General features: G+C 36.5%; 2 protein-coding genes across 2 annotated transcripts; both read right to left on the bottom strand.

Moving 5' to 3' along the window:
* Positions 1 to 2,567: 2,567 nt before the first annotated feature.
* LOC125262795 lies at positions 2,568 to 4,511 on the bottom strand. The gene is made up of 4 exons (XM_048181673.1): positions 4,319 to 4,511; positions 3,818 to 4,156; positions 3,455 to 3,733; positions 2,568 to 3,340 (listed from the first exon to the last, which is right to left on the bottom strand). The coding sequence occupies exons 1-4, from the start codon at positions 4,365 to 4,367 to the stop codon at positions 3,183 to 3,185; spliced, it is 825 nt and encodes a 274-aa protein (XP_048037630.1). The 5' UTR covers positions 4,368 to 4,511; the 3' UTR covers positions 2,568 to 3,182.
* Positions 4,512 to 7,195: 2,684 nt separating this feature from the next.
* On the bottom strand, positions 7,196 to 16,698 carry LOC125262794. The gene is made up of 8 exons (XM_048181672.1): positions 16,433 to 16,698; positions 15,934 to 15,990; positions 15,425 to 15,745; positions 14,975 to 15,322; positions 10,187 to 10,504; positions 9,046 to 9,177; positions 8,639 to 8,794; positions 7,196 to 8,149 (listed from the first exon to the last, which is right to left on the bottom strand). The coding sequence occupies exons 2-7, from the start codon at positions 15,977 to 15,979 to the stop codon at positions 8,652 to 8,654; spliced, it is 1,308 nt and encodes a 435-aa protein (XP_048037629.1). The 5' UTR covers positions 15,980 to 15,990; positions 16,433 to 16,698; the 3' UTR covers positions 7,196 to 8,149; positions 8,639 to 8,651.
* Positions 16,699 to 17,128: the final 430 nt, after the last annotated feature.

Raw genomic sequence — 17,128 nt, 5'->3', positions numbered from 1 at the left:
ACGTCTATATTCTTAACTGTTTCTATGCCACACCATAGGACACATTTCAGTAAAAATGATAAAAAAAAAAACAGTGAAATAATTGACAAAGTTAGTGACCCCTTATATATTTTCTCAAACAGCAGACTTCACACTACGTATGTATTTTTTTCATCAAAAGTATTGTTTTACCAAAATAAATACTGCATATTTGTCAAACTACCCAAATAAATGTCAACATTCTTTTATTTTGTCCATTTTATAATTACATTGTAAAACAGCTGTTAATATTGCAATTTTTTAATCTATATATTGCCTCTTTGTATCTTTTAAAATGATTTATTTAATTTGCCATTTGATAAAAAAAAACATAACAGATATGTATATATATATATATATATATATATATATATATATATATATATATATTTACATATCTGTTATGTTTTTTTTTTTTGTATAGATTAAAAAATTGCAATATTAACAGCTGTTTTACAATGTAATTATAAAATGGACAAAATAAAAGAATGTTGACATTTATTTGGGTAGTTTGACAAATATGCAGTATTTATTTTGGTAAAACAATACTTTTGATGTTTAAAACCATCAGGAGATATATATATATATATATATATATATATATATATATATATATATATATATATATATATTCTCCTGATGGTTTTTGTTTTGTTTTTTTAATCAAATGCCACATAAAGAAACTGAATTAAAATTAATAAAAAAAAACTATATTTCACCCAAATTGTTAACATCCCAGACAGCAGGGGGCCAAAAACTATATTTTAAATATGTTTGAAATAATTACTGCTTTATGGCAGTTATAGAGCACTGTTGAAATCTTTGCTATGATTGGTTTGACAGTTGTATTAAATGCAAAATATTAGTGAATACATAAAAAATTTCAGTGAGGAGCAAATGGTAAACAAGCCAGCAGCAAACAGGTTATTCTTGATTTGTTCACAATAAACAAAATGAATATAAAATAAATCCTAAACAAGTGGATTTATTTTATAGTAAACTAAATGTACTATAAACTATTTATAGTAAACTATAATAATAATAATAATAATAATAATAATAATAATATTAATAAATCAGCCTCATATTGTGTCCTTGTTATAAATTGCCTGATATTTCATTAAAAGTGTGTACTAGAGCGCCATCTAGTGACCTAATCAGGAACTCTCCTTTTCGAGAAAGTGAAAGTGAAAGTAAACCATCTATTGTGTTTTATTGTTCCATAGTAATGATAATATTTACAATAATATATTGAATTTGATAGGTGTCTCACAGCAACATTAAAATTGTGTAGATTAGTGTACAATGTTTTATAATAATATATTTTTTTCTATTTAGTGTCCATTGCATTCATTTAACATATTTAATATTGGGGGCATCCAAGTTATTTGACATATTAGAAAAAAGAAAATTAAAAAGTAATACAATAGTTACTTTCCCTGGTAATTAGTTACTTTTTATAATGAAGTAACAGTTACTAACTCAGTTACTATTTTTGAGAAGTAACTAGTTACTATAACTAATTACTTTTTTAAAGTAACTGGTGAAAAAGGTGTATAAAGCAAGGCTATTCAATTCAGTTCCTGCAGGGACACGCCCAGCAGAGCCCGCGCTAAAGGCTCTCCTGAAGCACATCAGCTGATTGGCATTTCCTGGGAAGTAGGATAAAGAGACTGGTCTGATGTCTGATGGACTGGTATATTGTAGGCAATGAAGTTAACAGTTAACATGATTATACGTCAAATTAAGACTATGGAATGTCTGTACAGTTATATGCTCTTAGTAAAACACATACTTTCAAGAACAGGATTCAGTATTTAGTATTTAGGTATAAAATATCTGTATTTAGTGCCTGTAATGTCCATTTATTGTCTTTACACATCAGCTGACTCCTTACATGGTTAAAAACCAGTTAATTTCATGACGCTGTCGTCACGTGGGTCACCAGACGTTCGGATAGACGTTCGGTGTGACGTTCGATCGATCGGTCGGTCGTTCGAACGCTTGATTTCGGCACGGAGTCCGCGCCACAGGGCAGGGGCGAATTCGTTTCCCGGGGTCGGGGCAAGTAAGGCGGGGGAAGCGCGATGCGACCGCAAAGGGCACATTCACGACCAAAGGGGCACCACCACCCACCCCTGTCCCCGGTGCACGACACTGTTTCCAGTTTCCAGGATTCTTTTAAATGCTATTAGCCAACAGATGCCGCTGTTGTCGACATCATAGAGTTTATTTTAAAGTGATAATATATTTATGAAAAACTTTTGATTTATGTTACTGAAGAGAAAAACGCTTTTGGAAGTGGCCAAAACTTAAAATAATATTAACCTGTTTTTTTTTTTTTTTTTTAAATTGTCAATAATATTAAACGTTGGTCTCATGTGAATCATTTTCTCAACTAATAAAATATATTTAAAACAATAAATAATACATTTCAAAGCAATAATCATCTGTAAAAGAAAACGTTTGCTAAATCTTATAGAAAATGGTAAAACACATGTTTGTAACACATAAGATTTATTCAGATTTAGTTCAACTCTGAGTGGGCAGAACTAAAGACATTGTGATATTAGTGATTATGCAGAATCAAATGCAAAAGTATACATATTCAGATTTCAATTAAATTTGCAAATACACTTGTTAATTCAGCCTAAAATAGGTTGACACAAGGCTGTAAGTTGTCAACTCAAAAAAACTCAGAAAATTAAATATGGATTAAAAACAAACAAACTAATATAAAAAAAAAAAATGCTAGCAGTTTAAAGCAAGTTGATTCTTCTCAATTTCTTAACCAACAAAATGAATATAAAATAAATCCTAATGGATGTACTAAAAGAAAAACTTAAGTCTTTTCTTGTGGTGAACTAAGAAAGAAATTCAGTCACACTTTAGATTAGGATGTCTAGGCTAAAACAAGCCAATTTGGACGTCTAACCATAGCCCAAGAATAGACACACAGACTACACAGAACATGTCAAAGAAATGAAACCAAACACCTTATAATCACTGTCGACTTCGCTTACGTTTCATACATCTCACAAGTTATTTTGGCAAAAATGTCACGTAACCGAATTCAAGGTTAGATGTGGGTTACTCATAGCCAGACTATATTGAGTCTGTAGTTAACCTAGACTGTGAAATGACGGGGAGAATTGGACCCTAAACTAAGCTTTGGTTTGTACCTTTTGCTCTGCAATCATCAGTGAACCTTTCCTGGATGTGATGATGTCATAAACTAAAACAAAAACAGTAGCCACGCCCACCAGAACAGAGGCGACCAATCGGATGACAACTTCAGAAGCATGACAACAGAAAGCACAATCTGAGGAAATAAAAAAAAACAACATGAAACAACACGATACACACTGGTGAAAGACCAACAACATAAAGTACAAAACAAATCAGGCACCATCACATGCTTATGTCAATAACACACCTGAACATGGCTGACAGAGCTCAGTGATGTTAACATATGTAGTCTGGTTGCTGATGGAGTTGTTCAGCACACAGCTGTACGAATCATCCAGACACTCCAGGTGTAAAGAAAGGCTTCTGTTGAGATCAGACACACTGATGCTGGAGAATAAACGGTTGCCTTTGTACCAGGAGAGAGTCACATGACTCACATTCACAGCTGAACACAGCTGCACACATCTGGACACTGATGATGAATTTTCTGGGAATTCACTGATAATGACTGGAACGGGCAGACGAGCTTGAAAACATGAGATAATAAAGAGAAATGTAGCTTTCCTGCAACTATTCATAGCAAAAACAGCAACTGTAAATCTCAACTCACCATAGACAGCGACACTGAATCTATGTATGGTTTTTTCTTTACTGCGGCTGATGGTTATTTGATAGACTTCAGAGTCTGTGATTCTGGTGTTTGTGATGGTCAGAGATCCTGTTTGATGATCCACCTTCAGTCTGTCTCTGAATCTCCCACCAAGAACTTTATAATAAATTGAGCTGTCGTTGGTCGCGCGGTTGATTTTCGCAATAAGAGGCCCTTTCGTTTTAAAGTTCCACAAGATCAGATCATCTGTCTGTATTTCAGTAACATTAATCTGTAGAGTGACTGAATCTCCCTCCATCACTGACACTGACTTCACTGCATCTGAATCAGCAAACACACCTGGTGAACATAGGAAAAAAATGTGCTGATTAAGGTTAAATTAAGCTTTAACTGAAATTTCTAGTAGTTTTGAACAATTACAAACTCCGGAAAGTCAAATTTTGGCTTTCAAATGAGATCCTTTTGGCAGATCTTAGAGCCACATCTTCATATGTTACTCACCAATCAGACGGCAACAGCACAAACAGAACAAAACTAATCTTTCGAACATTTTCTTCAACAGTATTGATCAGTTCAGGGCTCTGAAATAGCATCACTCGAGGTGCTCAAGCTCAAAGCGCTGTGGTTTGCACTCAATGATAACAAGTCTGATCTCCTTCGCTGCTCGCCTTCTCTCTCCTCCCTCCACAGATACGACAGAAAACCTGATCATGCAAAATGACTGACAAGAAAGAGAGTTTCCTGCTAAAAAAACAACCTGGGTGAATATTTCACTATAAATTCAATGAAGCCATTTGTGCAAACCCCACAAATGGACATGTTTCCTTCAGACTGTTTAAGATGTCTGAGGTGCATTTGCATGGGTCTCAGTCCTGCTAAACAATGCGCCATGTTTTTAAACGTAGACTGTTGATGCTTGTGAGCCTACAGATAACAGGACAACTGCTGGTTGTCATGATAACAGTGCGATTTCTTTTACACTGAAATAATTCTTCTTGTTGTTTTTACAATAAAAGCTGCAGTTTAATAAAACTAAGAGTAGGGAAACTAACAAATTACTAACAAGCTAACAAAAAACTGAAAAGTTTTTCCTTTGCATTTTCATGTAAAATAACTAAAAACACTGTATTCTGCAGCCAGGCCAGTAGTTGGCAATGTAAATTTGTAAAGAAACTGCACGTATATAGACTTTTTTTCTTTCTTTCTTTTTTTTAATGCTTTATTAAGTAACAAAACACACAATAATTAAATATGTGCATAAAGACTGAACATGTTTTTGTAGTTTACATGTTAATGATACACTCTAAAAAAATGCTGGGTTAAAAACAACCCAAGTTGGGTTGAAAATGGACAAACCCAGCGGTTGGGTTAAATGTTTGCCCAACCTGCTGGGTAGTTTTATTTAAACCAACTATTGTTTAAAAATTGCTATATGGCTATCTTAAAATGAACCCAAAATAGTTGGGAAATTAAAAACCAGATGCAATTAGAGGCAACAATAATAGACAAAAGGTGAATGTTTATTAATAAGCTTTAATATTTTATTAATATAAATTTAATAGTTTAATAGTTTATTAATATACATTTATTAATAAGCAATTTAATAAATGTTTATTGTTTAATAATTATTCATTGAACATTAATAAATGTTCATTTCCAACATACTTTGGGTTAATTTTAATTAAGCAATACAGTAATTTTTAAACAATAGTTGAGTTAAATAAAACTACCCAGCAGGTTGTCCATTTTCAACCCAACTTGGGTTGTTTTTAACCCAGCATTTTTTAGAGTGTAGACAATAATGGTATCAATTTCAAAAGTTTGTGTTTTCAGGCCTTCAGAATGCTGTTTTTGTGTAAATTAGCGGCCAAAATGCATAAAAAAGTTTTCATTTTACTGTGATAATAAAGCCAATAAAATCATGTCAAAATGTGTTTTTTCCTTTACCGATTTACAGAATGCATTCAACAATTGAATTGTGTTTGGCCGTCAAAATAAAACTTGCTGATCTGGAAAGAGATATGTGGTTTGATGAACTGTAGATTGTGTTGGACAAACAGCTTGTGCATTAGTGGTTGTGTGTTTGAGGATGAGTGTAGGTGTGAAGATCGTGTCTGTCTGGCCTTATTCCTGCTGATATGAAGCTCTGTATACTTTGGACTTAGATTGACCTTGATCTTGCAGTGCGATGTTTCAGTGGAACTTATCAAATTTCGTAGAAATAATCTTTGCTTTCACACCTATCCCACATCCTGAAGAGGACCTTGTGCTAGAAGAGAAAAAAAAAACATTGCAAAATTGATGGTATCATGCAGTTCACTGTTTAGTTCTCATCTGTTTTAAGGAACAATTAAGTAAAAGTAAAAAAAAAAGATAAATGGGTCACCGCTGAAACAAACAAACAAACAAAAATGGTCAGAATAGCAACAAAGCTGCGGCAATGGAGAGAGATAATCATTAAAAACGATCTGTTCTAAAGAAATAATGTTTCAAGGATCAAGTTTTAGTAGAAACAATATGAGATAAATATACATTTAAATGATGCTCTTTCTTTGGGAGATGAATGGAGTAATTATAACAGTAGGTTATCTGAAGGTCACAAAAGTATGTCAAAAGCAGTCATTAAACAGGAAAACTAAAGATCACATTTCTCTGATAATGGTAATCTGTGTTAAAAAAAAAAAAAGTTCTTCTGTGTTCAGTTAAACTATCTGAGTCTCCAACTTTTACTGAGAAAAGTGAAAAATACCACATTTACAATTTATGTTGGAAATCCAATACTTCGATGTAGCCAAGTGTATTTGACATCAGGCGAACATGGCGGCACTAGATGTAGATATAGACTTTAGGCAGGCTTGTTCGACTTAAGCAGACCTATCAGTGTATGACATCAATACCGTATGCTTTTGAATCACTCTTGTGGCATTTTGATGCCATTAACTGATCGGTGCTTCAAGTCGAACAAGCCTCTTGGCTGCAGCCAAAATCACATACTCTCTTGAGCAGGTATAATTCTGAAAAAGCAATTACTTCATAACAGTTACACAATATGTTCTATATATTATTAGTCTTTGAATGTAATCTGGACATACATCCACATGTTGTCATTATCATGTGACCTACCAGCACCAATTGCGTCGCTTCACTGCCATTCATAAATTCTCTCCCGTGGCCTCATGGGATAGTACTGTCCATCATATGCACGCTTTAAAATCTTGAAGTAGATTGTCTGGTATGTTTTGCCAACTCTTTAACGGACATCTTTTCTCACATACTGTTTCAGATTCCTGGGAATCATGACCCGTTTTATCAGATATATACACACGATTCAATACAGTATATTTGTTGCAGTTGAGCAGGGAAGAGGAGAGACGGGGATCTGATTGCAGCAGTTTATTAAAACAAAGATAATCCCGGTGGAGATGAGGACAACAATAAGATAATCCAACAAGAGAAACATAAATCTAAACAGGAAGCAGGAACACAAAAGCTTTACAAAACACATTTAAAGACAACAACCTACAACAGACTTTTAAAAAACAGGGGTATGTATACACACAGAATAATAACAGGCTAACAAGACACAGGTGCGAGTAATCAATAAGCATATAGCAAACTATAGAAACTATAAAAACAACAACAGGAACTAAACACAGGAAATTAACCCAGGGAACAATGGAAACAGAAAATCTTAGAAAACAGAACATGCAGGAGAAACAGTGACAATATTGATATAAATTAGATTTAATATAATACTAAATAAAAATATAATACTAATATAAAAAAGCTGGAAATTATACAGTTATTACAATTATAAAGGAAACTTACGAACACAAAAATTATATAAACACATTTTCAATGCATGTCAACCCATTGTTTTTGATTCTACGAGTCATTCTAACAATTTTGCCCAAACCTAACAAAACCATAGCTACGTTATTTAACCAAATGCCACAAAGTTTGTTAGGTATACACAAATGCATGTATATGAGTACAATGTTGATCCAAAAGAGACATAAAAAGCCAGGCCGAAATTTCTGAGTCCTGCACAAAATGTCAATGCTTGATCATAAATCTTACAAATATTTCTTTCATTTCGACATAAAATCAAGTTACTTTCTCTACTGTGTTTCCCTTTTTTGGATATTCGCAAGACTTAAAAATGAAGAAAATGGAAGAAAAGGTATAAAGCACACGAAACAAGAGATTCCAGCTGAGTAATTCATGACATCATCATTAAATCAAAACTTGAGTGACTTTCTGATCATTCTTCTCCTCTTCATCGCCCTCCATCAATATCTGATTATTAGATTTGTCTGTGTCATTAATATCCTGTAAAAAAATGCCTGTATAAGATTCACTGAAGGATGTGACACAAAAACAGTGAAAACAGTGAATAAATTCTATTTGAAACGTTTCATGTTTAATGAGTAATTCAGTCTGTAACAACTGACTAAATATTTATCAACCTTTGACCTCTGATCTGATTATTAATGCATCAAATTGTTTATCAACCATAGACATTCTATAATTGGGTCAGTAAAATAAATTACTTTCTATGAATTTAACTATATCTTTAACTATTGCATGTTTAAATCTGAGGTTGCCACAAGAGCAATAAGCCACAAAGCCCTGTGTGTTACAGTGATTTTACCACATTATGCTTAAGGACAGCCATTAACTGTGGTAAAAACAGTGAAGTATTATTACAATTCAAAATAACTGTATTTCATTTTAAAATGTCATTTATTACTGTGATCAAAGCTGTCACATGATCCTTCATGATAACTTCTAATATGCTGATTTGACATTTTAACTTACTCTATGTCACGGTTCATGGATTACTGGATTGTCGTCGTGTGCCCTGCTTTCTGGGTTGGATTATCTCTGGTCTCTGATACCCGCTGTAGCCCTGCGTCACCCTGCTCAGATCACTCTGCACGCCACTGACTCTGCACGCTTCAGTCTCTGCATCGACTGTCCATTTAGAGTGAAGTTATTGTACAGCTAATTCTGTCAATAAATATTGTTATACTTACAGTTGGATCCTCTGTCTGTGTTCTTTTCCTGACAGTCTAACATTGTCTATTTAAAACTACTGACTCCATTAAACACAAAATCCTTGTTAATAAGAAAATGTTTTGACTATGTAAAAAAAAGTTATTCAAAGTCTTTATTAAATAGTAAATCTCATACATTCCTCTCATTATATCAGCTGTAATAGTTACCAGTTTCATTTGCTGGTCGATAGTTGATAGCCTTGCGGTAACAGTAAACCAAAGCTGCAACAATGGCCAGCAGAACAACAGCAACAACAGTAACTCTTATTCCTGTTGCAGCAGCTGAAGACAAACCTGAATCTGGAACAGATAAAGAGAAACAGTCATTTTTGTAACTAATTTTAACATAAATTTTACCATTATTTTGGAGTAATACATTTATTGGTTTGAAAGGACCTTTACAACTTTTTTTTTGTTTTTTTTGTTATCAAAAACAAGCAAGTCCAGCCCACATGACAAAAAAGTAACACAAAATTAATGTAACACATTACCTTCCATAAAAAAGTAACTTAGTAATGCAGTGCTGTAACACTAACACTAAAGAGAAAGAAAGCTTCTATCCAAAAGAACTAACTCTTTTTTTAGAAAACACTGCTTACAGATTAAAGGAACAAACAAACCGCTTGACTGCAATGCACCTGCTGCCCATTAAAGGGTTAGTTCACCCAAAAATGAAAATTCTGTCATTTATTACTCACCCTCATGCCGTGTCATGTGGGCTGGACTTGCTTGTTTTTGATAACCACTGTATTCACATGAACTGATTTAAATATGTTTTTAGTACATTAATGGATCTTGAGAGAGGAAATGTCATTGCTGGCTATGCAGGCCTCACTGAGCCATCGGATTTCAACTAAAATATCTTAATTTGTGTTCCGAAGATGAACAAAGGTCTTACGGGTGTGGAACAACATGAGCGTGAGTAATTAATGACATTATTTTTATTTTTTGGGTGAACTAACCCTTTAAATACCCGGGTGGCGCAGCTGATGCAAATCTTGCATGCCAATGACCACTGGCTTATTTTAGTTACAATCAAAGTAGATTGGTCTCTCAAGCGAGATCCATCTGTCTATCTCCAATGTGAAGTCGAGAGTGGCCGTCTGAAAAGGAACTCACTACTTTAGTCTTTCCATTGGATACTTTTTTACTCTTACTCAAGTAATTATTAGCATTATTATACCTTCTGAGTAATCCTTCCACCTATATTTTAACTAATATCAATCACTTCCATTTACTGTAAGCTTGAGTTTTGTTTGCGCTGATCTAATTATGATCACAGTTATGTTAGAAGACTTCAAATACTCACGAAAGACAGAAAGAATGATTCTCTTTAATATGGTCCGTCTGCTGCTAGTGATATCAAGATGATAAAATCCAGTGTCTTCAGTTCTGGTGTTTGAGATGGTCAGAGATCCAGTCTGATGGTCCAGCTCCAGTCTGTCTTTGAATATTCCATCAGCACCATCAAATACGGAGAAGATTTTATCCTTTGGGTTGATTTTTGCTATGTCAGAGTCTCCATGTTCAAACCTCCACAGTAAGATGTCATCTCTCTGTATTTCAGTAAGATTAGTGCGTAGAGTGACAACCTTTCCCTCCATCACTGACAGCATACTCTCTCCATCTGTCTCAACATAAAAGACAGGAAAACATTCACAGAGATTAACATACAGTAAATAAGCCACAAACCAAAATGTAAACTCTGTGTAAACTAAAAAAAAAACTAAAAAAAACACACACACAAATTTGTGAAAACGTCTCGGGTTACGTCTGTAACCCTGGTTCCCTGAATAAGGGAACAAGACACTGCATAGTCGCTTTAGGAACGCCTCTGCGTATTTCATCTTGAAGCACTCGTGAAATCGAACCAATAGTGTGACGGGACGTCAGAGCAGGTGATGTCACGGACCAGGAAACTATAAAGCATCCCTGAGAACAAAGAACGCCAGCTTCTGATAAGGATGAAGCAGACGCTCACAGGCATGCAGGGAGTATGGCTAAGCTACGCAGCGTCTCGTTCCCTTATTCAGGGAACCAGGGTTACAGACGTAACCCGAGACGTTCCCTTTCATGGGAACATCGACGCTGCATAGTCGCTTTGGGAACGCTATCCCAACTAGGCCATAAGACCAAATGCCTGTCTGTTATCTTTCAGGACGCCAGTACTGAGGATCCTGGAGTGGAGCCCAAATCAAGGATATAGAACCTAATAAAGGTATGCTGAGATGACCACCCAGCAGCATCACATATGTCATTGAGGGGAACCCCCAACATCAATGCCTTTTTTGAGGCAGCCATACCCCTGGTGGAATGTGCCCGGACAGCCAAAGGAGAAGGCTGCCCGGAGGACTCATAAGCAAGCGAGATAGCCTCGACCACCCACTTACTCAGCCTCTCGAGGCTGGTCTCTGGTGTTTTTTGAGCACTTGGCTCGACGCCCCTGAAGCGGCGCACCGGCAGGGAGCAGTCGAATCAAGCGCTGACTGGCCCTCCTCAGAGGGTCGGTGGGGACCGCTGCACCCCGAAACGCACGAGACGGCGGGGTTGGCAGAACGGCCCCCTGAGGGCACCGAAGAGGGGTTAATATTATAGATTTTAATTTTACAGGACCCTCTCAGGAGGGGGCTGCCCTCAGAAGTCCTGAACCCCTGGCGTCAGGACGTCTTTGAAGCCTTCCTCGTGATAAAGACAGTCCGCAGATCTGTCTTACCCTTGGAAGGCTTTGCTTGCGTTGCCCTCCCTGGTCCCCAAGATCTTTGCGCGGGAGCACGGGTGGCAACACTATGCGCTGTCGAGGAGCTTGTAGATGGCTGAGGCTGCTCCCGCTCAGCAGCCTCGGCAGAGCGGCGAGGGAGGAATTTTTGGAAGGCTGCCGACTGTCTTTTTGCCTCCTGGAAAAAGAGGCCCTGGGAGGAAACAGGTGCATCTAACAGCACTGCCTTATCTCTCTCTCCTTAATATCGGATAGATTAGTGGGCAAAGTCGGGGATTTCAGGGACGATGCTGATTCAGGCGAGAGATAGCTCGCGAGCGTCTCTTCGACCTGAGGCATCGCCCCATAACCGTGTTCTTTACCTCCTGGTATAATACTTTATAGAGTCGATTGCGGATTATAAACACGGAATTGAGCCAGCTCCACCCTGGGGGAAGCATGCTTCCGCAGCCAGAGTAGAGGCACTGGATCTGGCTGGTGGAGGTCGAGATAGGGCAGGACCCGTCTCTAACCCCTCCGCCAGATCCATCTGTGAACCTCACGAATGAAGTTTCCGCTGTGCCTCGGCAGCAGCGGGACCCGATCCCTGGGGAACACTCGCCGCGGCGCCTTCTTTCTCTCTTTTTTCAAAGAACGCCTCGCGTGAGCGGAGTGTATGGAGCGTCAGTTTTTCACAATGTACACAGACAGCTCCCTCGAGAGCTGCCTGTGCATGCTCCACTCCCAAACAAGCGACACACATCTCGTGTGTATCCCCGCCCCTGATGAAGCGAGGGCAGGGAGGAACACACTTGATAAACTGTTGCTTGCTTGTATTCGCCATAGAAAAGTGTCTTAAGCTATATATATATATATATATATATATATATATATATATATATATATATATATAAATAACTCGATATATGCTTGGTGACTAAAATATGAAGAGATATTTTGTTTGCTGTATATAAGGGCAGACAACACCAAATAAGACACACAATAACACAGAGCGCTGCTGAAGACTTCAGAAGCTGGCGTTCTCAGGGGTGCTTTATAGTTTCCTGGTCCGTGACGTCACCCGCTCTGACGTCCCGTCACACTATTGGTTCGATTTCATGAGTGTTTCATGACAAAACACGCAGAGGCGTTCCCAAAGCGACTATGCAGCGTCGATGTTCCCATGAAAGGGAACAGTGTAGTCATGCGCATCCGCATTACATGTTCAGTCTATAGGTGCATTGTGTTTCTTTAGGAATTGAGAATGAACCATTAATCTTTCAGATGATTCTTTTAAACATAACTCTATACAAGTCTTATCCCAGCACTGAAGATCACAAATCAACACGCAGGATCCAAACTCAGAGACACTCATTTTCGGCTCCATTCAGGCTATCAACAACCCCCTGCTTAGTATTTTATGGCCATGCATGCTTCCTGCCTGAGGAAAGAGGTGTTGAACTTAAAAGCAATTTGTAAAAGACAAAATAGTTGAGAGACAACACAACTTGAGCCACAAGAAGATAACACCAGAGTCTTTTGATCTCCTGAGACAGGAATGCCTGTTTCTTCTGAATGACCTCTGAGTGACACAGTTGAAATTTAAAACTTATCAAACATCATTCAACAGCATAATTCTATATCATGTCTACACATTATACATATGACTATGCTTAGAACACTCACAATTCATGTAATTGTTATAACTGTTTGAATGGTTGATTGAAAGTGTGCCTTGTTTGGAATGAATTTAATTCTCTATTCATAATTTGGCATGAATGAAAAATGTGTAAAATGTATCATATTATTTTTAGAGAAATCATGTCTAAACTGTACTCTCTGTATTCTGTGGTGAGAGTGGGAAAGATAAGAGACCAGGAGATGACATTTACTTTATGATCAGGGGAGGAGAAAGCCACCTGGAAAGAAACATAAACAATACCTGATTGGTCAGAATACCTCAAAGAGGTAGGACCAAACACTTAGGTTAAAGGTGCAGTATGTAATAATTTGGTCCACTAGAGGTCGCTAGAAGCCTATTCAAAACAAAGGCGTAGCTTGATGACGGCAAGTTTTAGAGTGGAATCTTGGGACATGTGGTCTCCACCTCAACGGACGGTGCAAAAGAATAGGGATTGGAGTCGGAAAGAAATCATGTTCATGGATGCGATTATTAACGTTATTGTAGTATGCAGCAGAGCAGGACCGAGTGTTGTGGAGCTGAATGAGGAGCTGGAGCGATTGATCAACACACGCCTCACGAGCAGCGGGACTTTTATTATGACAAAGTCACCGGCACCGCTTCCACTTTTCTGGTCATGAGTTTGAGGTAACACAGCTCTGTTTATCATATTAGATACATTTGAGTGTCAAAAATGATGTTATAAGGTTAATCTGTGTGTTCGCTCGGCGGCTACTGTGAAACACTTGTTTGAGACACTCTGCAGTAGGATAGATCGATTTTAGATTATCATATTAAATGCTGGATGGCTTGTGTTGATAAATGGCATACAACTAATTTTAAAACATATTGTATAAAGGAGAAAATACTGTATTACTGTTACTAAAAATAAAACTGCATCGGTTATGCTATGTTAGCTACTTCACAAAATAGTGTTTTTCTCTGAGGCATGGTAAAGCATGGTACTCGCAAAAAAATCAAGAAAATTGATTTAAACAATAAGATCAAATGTGTTGAGCTATATAACAATAATTAGTTTTTGTCTATAAATATATCAAAACAGTTGTTCCCTTGTCTATTAAAACATGTATTATTTTAAAGCGTCTTTGGTGTTTCCATGGTTTCTACCAAATAAAACCGGAAACCGAGGGTAACGCGGGTATGACGCAATTGACAGGCTACTCCTTGGTTAAAATTGCAATTTTCTCACGATTTACAAATAGTTGGAAATATTTGGGATATTGTAAGTACTCAAGTGAACAAAATATATAACACTGGCCTAGTGGTTTTTGATATTTTACTGCAAAAATATTACATTTTTTTGTTGTGTAACCCACAACACTTGCATAATGCAATAAACATTCATAAACAACAGAAGATGTAACATAAAACCCTAATGTCCATAACTGTTAACAAAAACTATTAAGAAACGATTATTTGAACCAAATACTTTCAAATGTGGAGTGTCACACAGGGAATTGTGGGAACATCAGTTTACAGATTTTGACTAAATTATACATTGGTTTTGTCTTTTTTACTTATAAAAATTGTGAAATTTACAGCATTTTACTGTGAAAATTGCATAAATGTCTGGTAAGACCTTTTACAGTTTTTCCCTGTATATAATACGGGAACGTACTGTTAACCTATTTACTTTTTTTTTTTTCCCGTAGCGTTTTTACTGTTAAAATAACATTTATTTCAGTTTTCAAGTGACTTACCAATTGCAATCACACTGAATGTCTTGTGTGTGGTGTAACTGCTGCCGCTCATGGTGATATTCACTTCATAATGTCCAGAGGTGTTGGGCCTGACGTTAATAATGGTCAGAGATCCAGTCTGATGGTTCAGTTGCAGTCTGTCTTTGAATCTCCCATCAAGAATGTGATCATATGTAGAGAATATTCCAGCTGTTGTATCTATTTTAGCTACAAGTGTGTCTTTTTCTATAAACCTCCAGGTTATCTGATCACCTCTCTGTATTTTAGTAACACCAGTGTTCAGAACGACAGAATCTCTTTCCATCATGGACACAACCTTTACTCCATCTGACACCGTATCAGTCACACCTACATACACAGGTAACGTTTCTATCAGTTTTGAGTTCTATAACACTGTCAGCAAACACATTCATCTGAGAAAAATAATTATTAAATAACTCACATACTCACCATTGACATCGAATGTCTTTAACCCACGGGTGCCGGTGGTCTCAAATTTATAAAGTCCAGAGTCTGTGGTTTTGATGTTTCTGATCTTGAGATCTCCAGTCTGATCATTCAGCTTAAGTCTGTCTTTGAATTTCTCATTAGCAGTAACAAGTACTGTGATCTTACCGGACTCACTAGTGATTCTAGCAATGAGATCTTCTCCAAACCTCCACTGTAACACATCATCTCTCTGTATTTGAGTAACACCTGTATGTAGTGTGACAGAATCTCCCACAATCACTGATACAGACTCCGCAACATCTGTCTCTACACCAGACACACCTGCAGAACACAGCGAAAAATAGGGATTAAATACATATAACACTCAGAAGCCCCTGAGTCTTGCCTAATAAACAAGTGACTTTCTGCACTCATTGATCAGGTAGCAAAAACATTGGAGCTTGAAGGGAAGTCCACTAAAAATTGCTGTAAACTGAAACCGAAAGCATTATGAAAAACGTAATACTTACCATTCACAAATAATAGGAAAAGCCACAGTAAAAAATGGATCTTCATACTGATGCAAGCTGTGAACGACAGTCGGGGACAAAGTTATTGAAGTGCTCCGTTCCTTGAGTCTCAAAGTTTGTCAAGCTTCATTTCTGACTGACTGACTGACAGAGAGAGGAATTACAAACAAACAAACAAATAACACATACTGAGGGACATTTTACACGGGTGATTTACTTTGTAGAGATTTGTAGAGAGCGAGAGAGAGAGCAAGCTTATTATTTTCAAGAATTTCAAAACACGCTGTATGATTTCAGAAATGCCCCAAACTTCAAAATTACCAAATTGCCCACAAAATTTAAGTTATGAAAAAGTGCCCCAATAATGAGCTCCTGATTTTTATTTTTGTCACTTATGATATAATTAAGCATTATTTATCACACTAGCAAAATTGCTGTTTTATTTATTTGTGATATTGCTTTTATAAAACAATTTGGCAAACACAAAGTTATTACTTACATTTAAGATGAATATTGTCTGTTTTTGCTCCTTTAGTTACAAAGCTACATCAGCATCTAGCATCCTCGAGTAGCACACAGGCTATACTAGTTTTGTTTCATTCCTGAATGTGTAGGCTAGAAAAATGGTAACCTAAAAATATGTACTTCATGTGGTAACTGTCACAGTTATGTTCAGTTTGTGTTAGTTTTATGAACTTTCAGTTTGTTTTCATTCATCACATGTCTTGGTTATTCCCGCCACTCATTTGTCTCCTAGGTTACCATGTTGAATAGTTCATTTGGTTCAGCTGTGTTTACCCCATTATCTGTTGTATTTAGGTTGCTACACTTTAGTTGTCAGTGGTCCGGTCTCACTAACAGTCATGTGTGTTTACCTCTTGAGTGTGGATACTAAGAGTAAACTTTGTGTTAAAACACCTTTCATCTGTGTCTTCATCTGTAAAATCTAAATTAACTACTTTTATTCAAATAAAAAATATTATTTAACATTTCTGAATCAACCCAAGTATATTATGTTACATCAACAAAACTAAATTTAAGGGTCAGATTGGGTAGAAATATAGCTCTTTAATGTAACAATTACAGTTTTTTTTTTTTTTATTATTTTACAGCAAATTGATTTGAATGAATGACTCAGTGACTTGTTAAGACTTACCACTACCCTCATTTTATTAAAAGAAAATATTATTTCATT

The sequence above is a fragment of the Megalobrama amblycephala genome, linkage group LG2 (assembly GCF_018812025.1).
Source record: "Megalobrama amblycephala isolate DHTTF-2021 linkage group LG2, ASM1881202v1, whole genome shotgun sequence".
NCBI classification, from domain to species: domain Eukaryota; kingdom Metazoa; phylum Chordata; class Actinopteri; order Cypriniformes; family Xenocyprididae; genus Megalobrama; species Megalobrama amblycephala.
The sequence above is the reverse complement of the archived record's forward strand: the minus strand, read 5'-3'. Positions and strand labels throughout refer to the sequence as shown.

What these genes read in the sequence shown, in the direction of transcription:
- LOC125262794 (XM_048181672.1), bottom strand. Translation starts at nt 15,979, where the DNA reads ATGAAGATCCATTTTTTACTGTGGCTTTTCCTATTATTTGTGAATG. An exon ending in ATTCAGTGTGATTGCAATTG is followed by an intron (nt 10,505 to 14,974) that starts GTAAGTCACTTG and finishes ATGTTGAGACAG; the next exon opens with ATGGAGAGAGTATGCTGTCA. An exon ending in AATCATTCTTTCTGTCTTTC is followed by an intron (nt 9,178 to 10,186) that starts GTGAGTATTTGA and finishes TATCTGTTCCAG; the next exon opens with ATTCAGGTTTGTCTTCAGCT.
- LOC125262795 (XM_048181673.1), bottom strand. Translation starts at nt 4,367, where the DNA reads ATGTTCGAAAGATTAGTTTTGTTCTGTTTGTGCTGTTGCCGTCTGATT. An exon ending in GTGCTGTTGCCGTCTGATTG is followed by an intron (nt 4,157 to 4,318) that starts GTGAGTAACATA and finishes TATGTTCACCAG; the next exon opens with GTGTGTTTGCTGATTCAGAT. An exon ending in ATTCAGTGTCGCTGTCTATG is followed by an intron (nt 3,734 to 3,817) that starts GTGAGTTGAGAT and finishes CATGTTTTCAAG; the next exon opens with CTCGTCTGCCCGTTCCAGTC.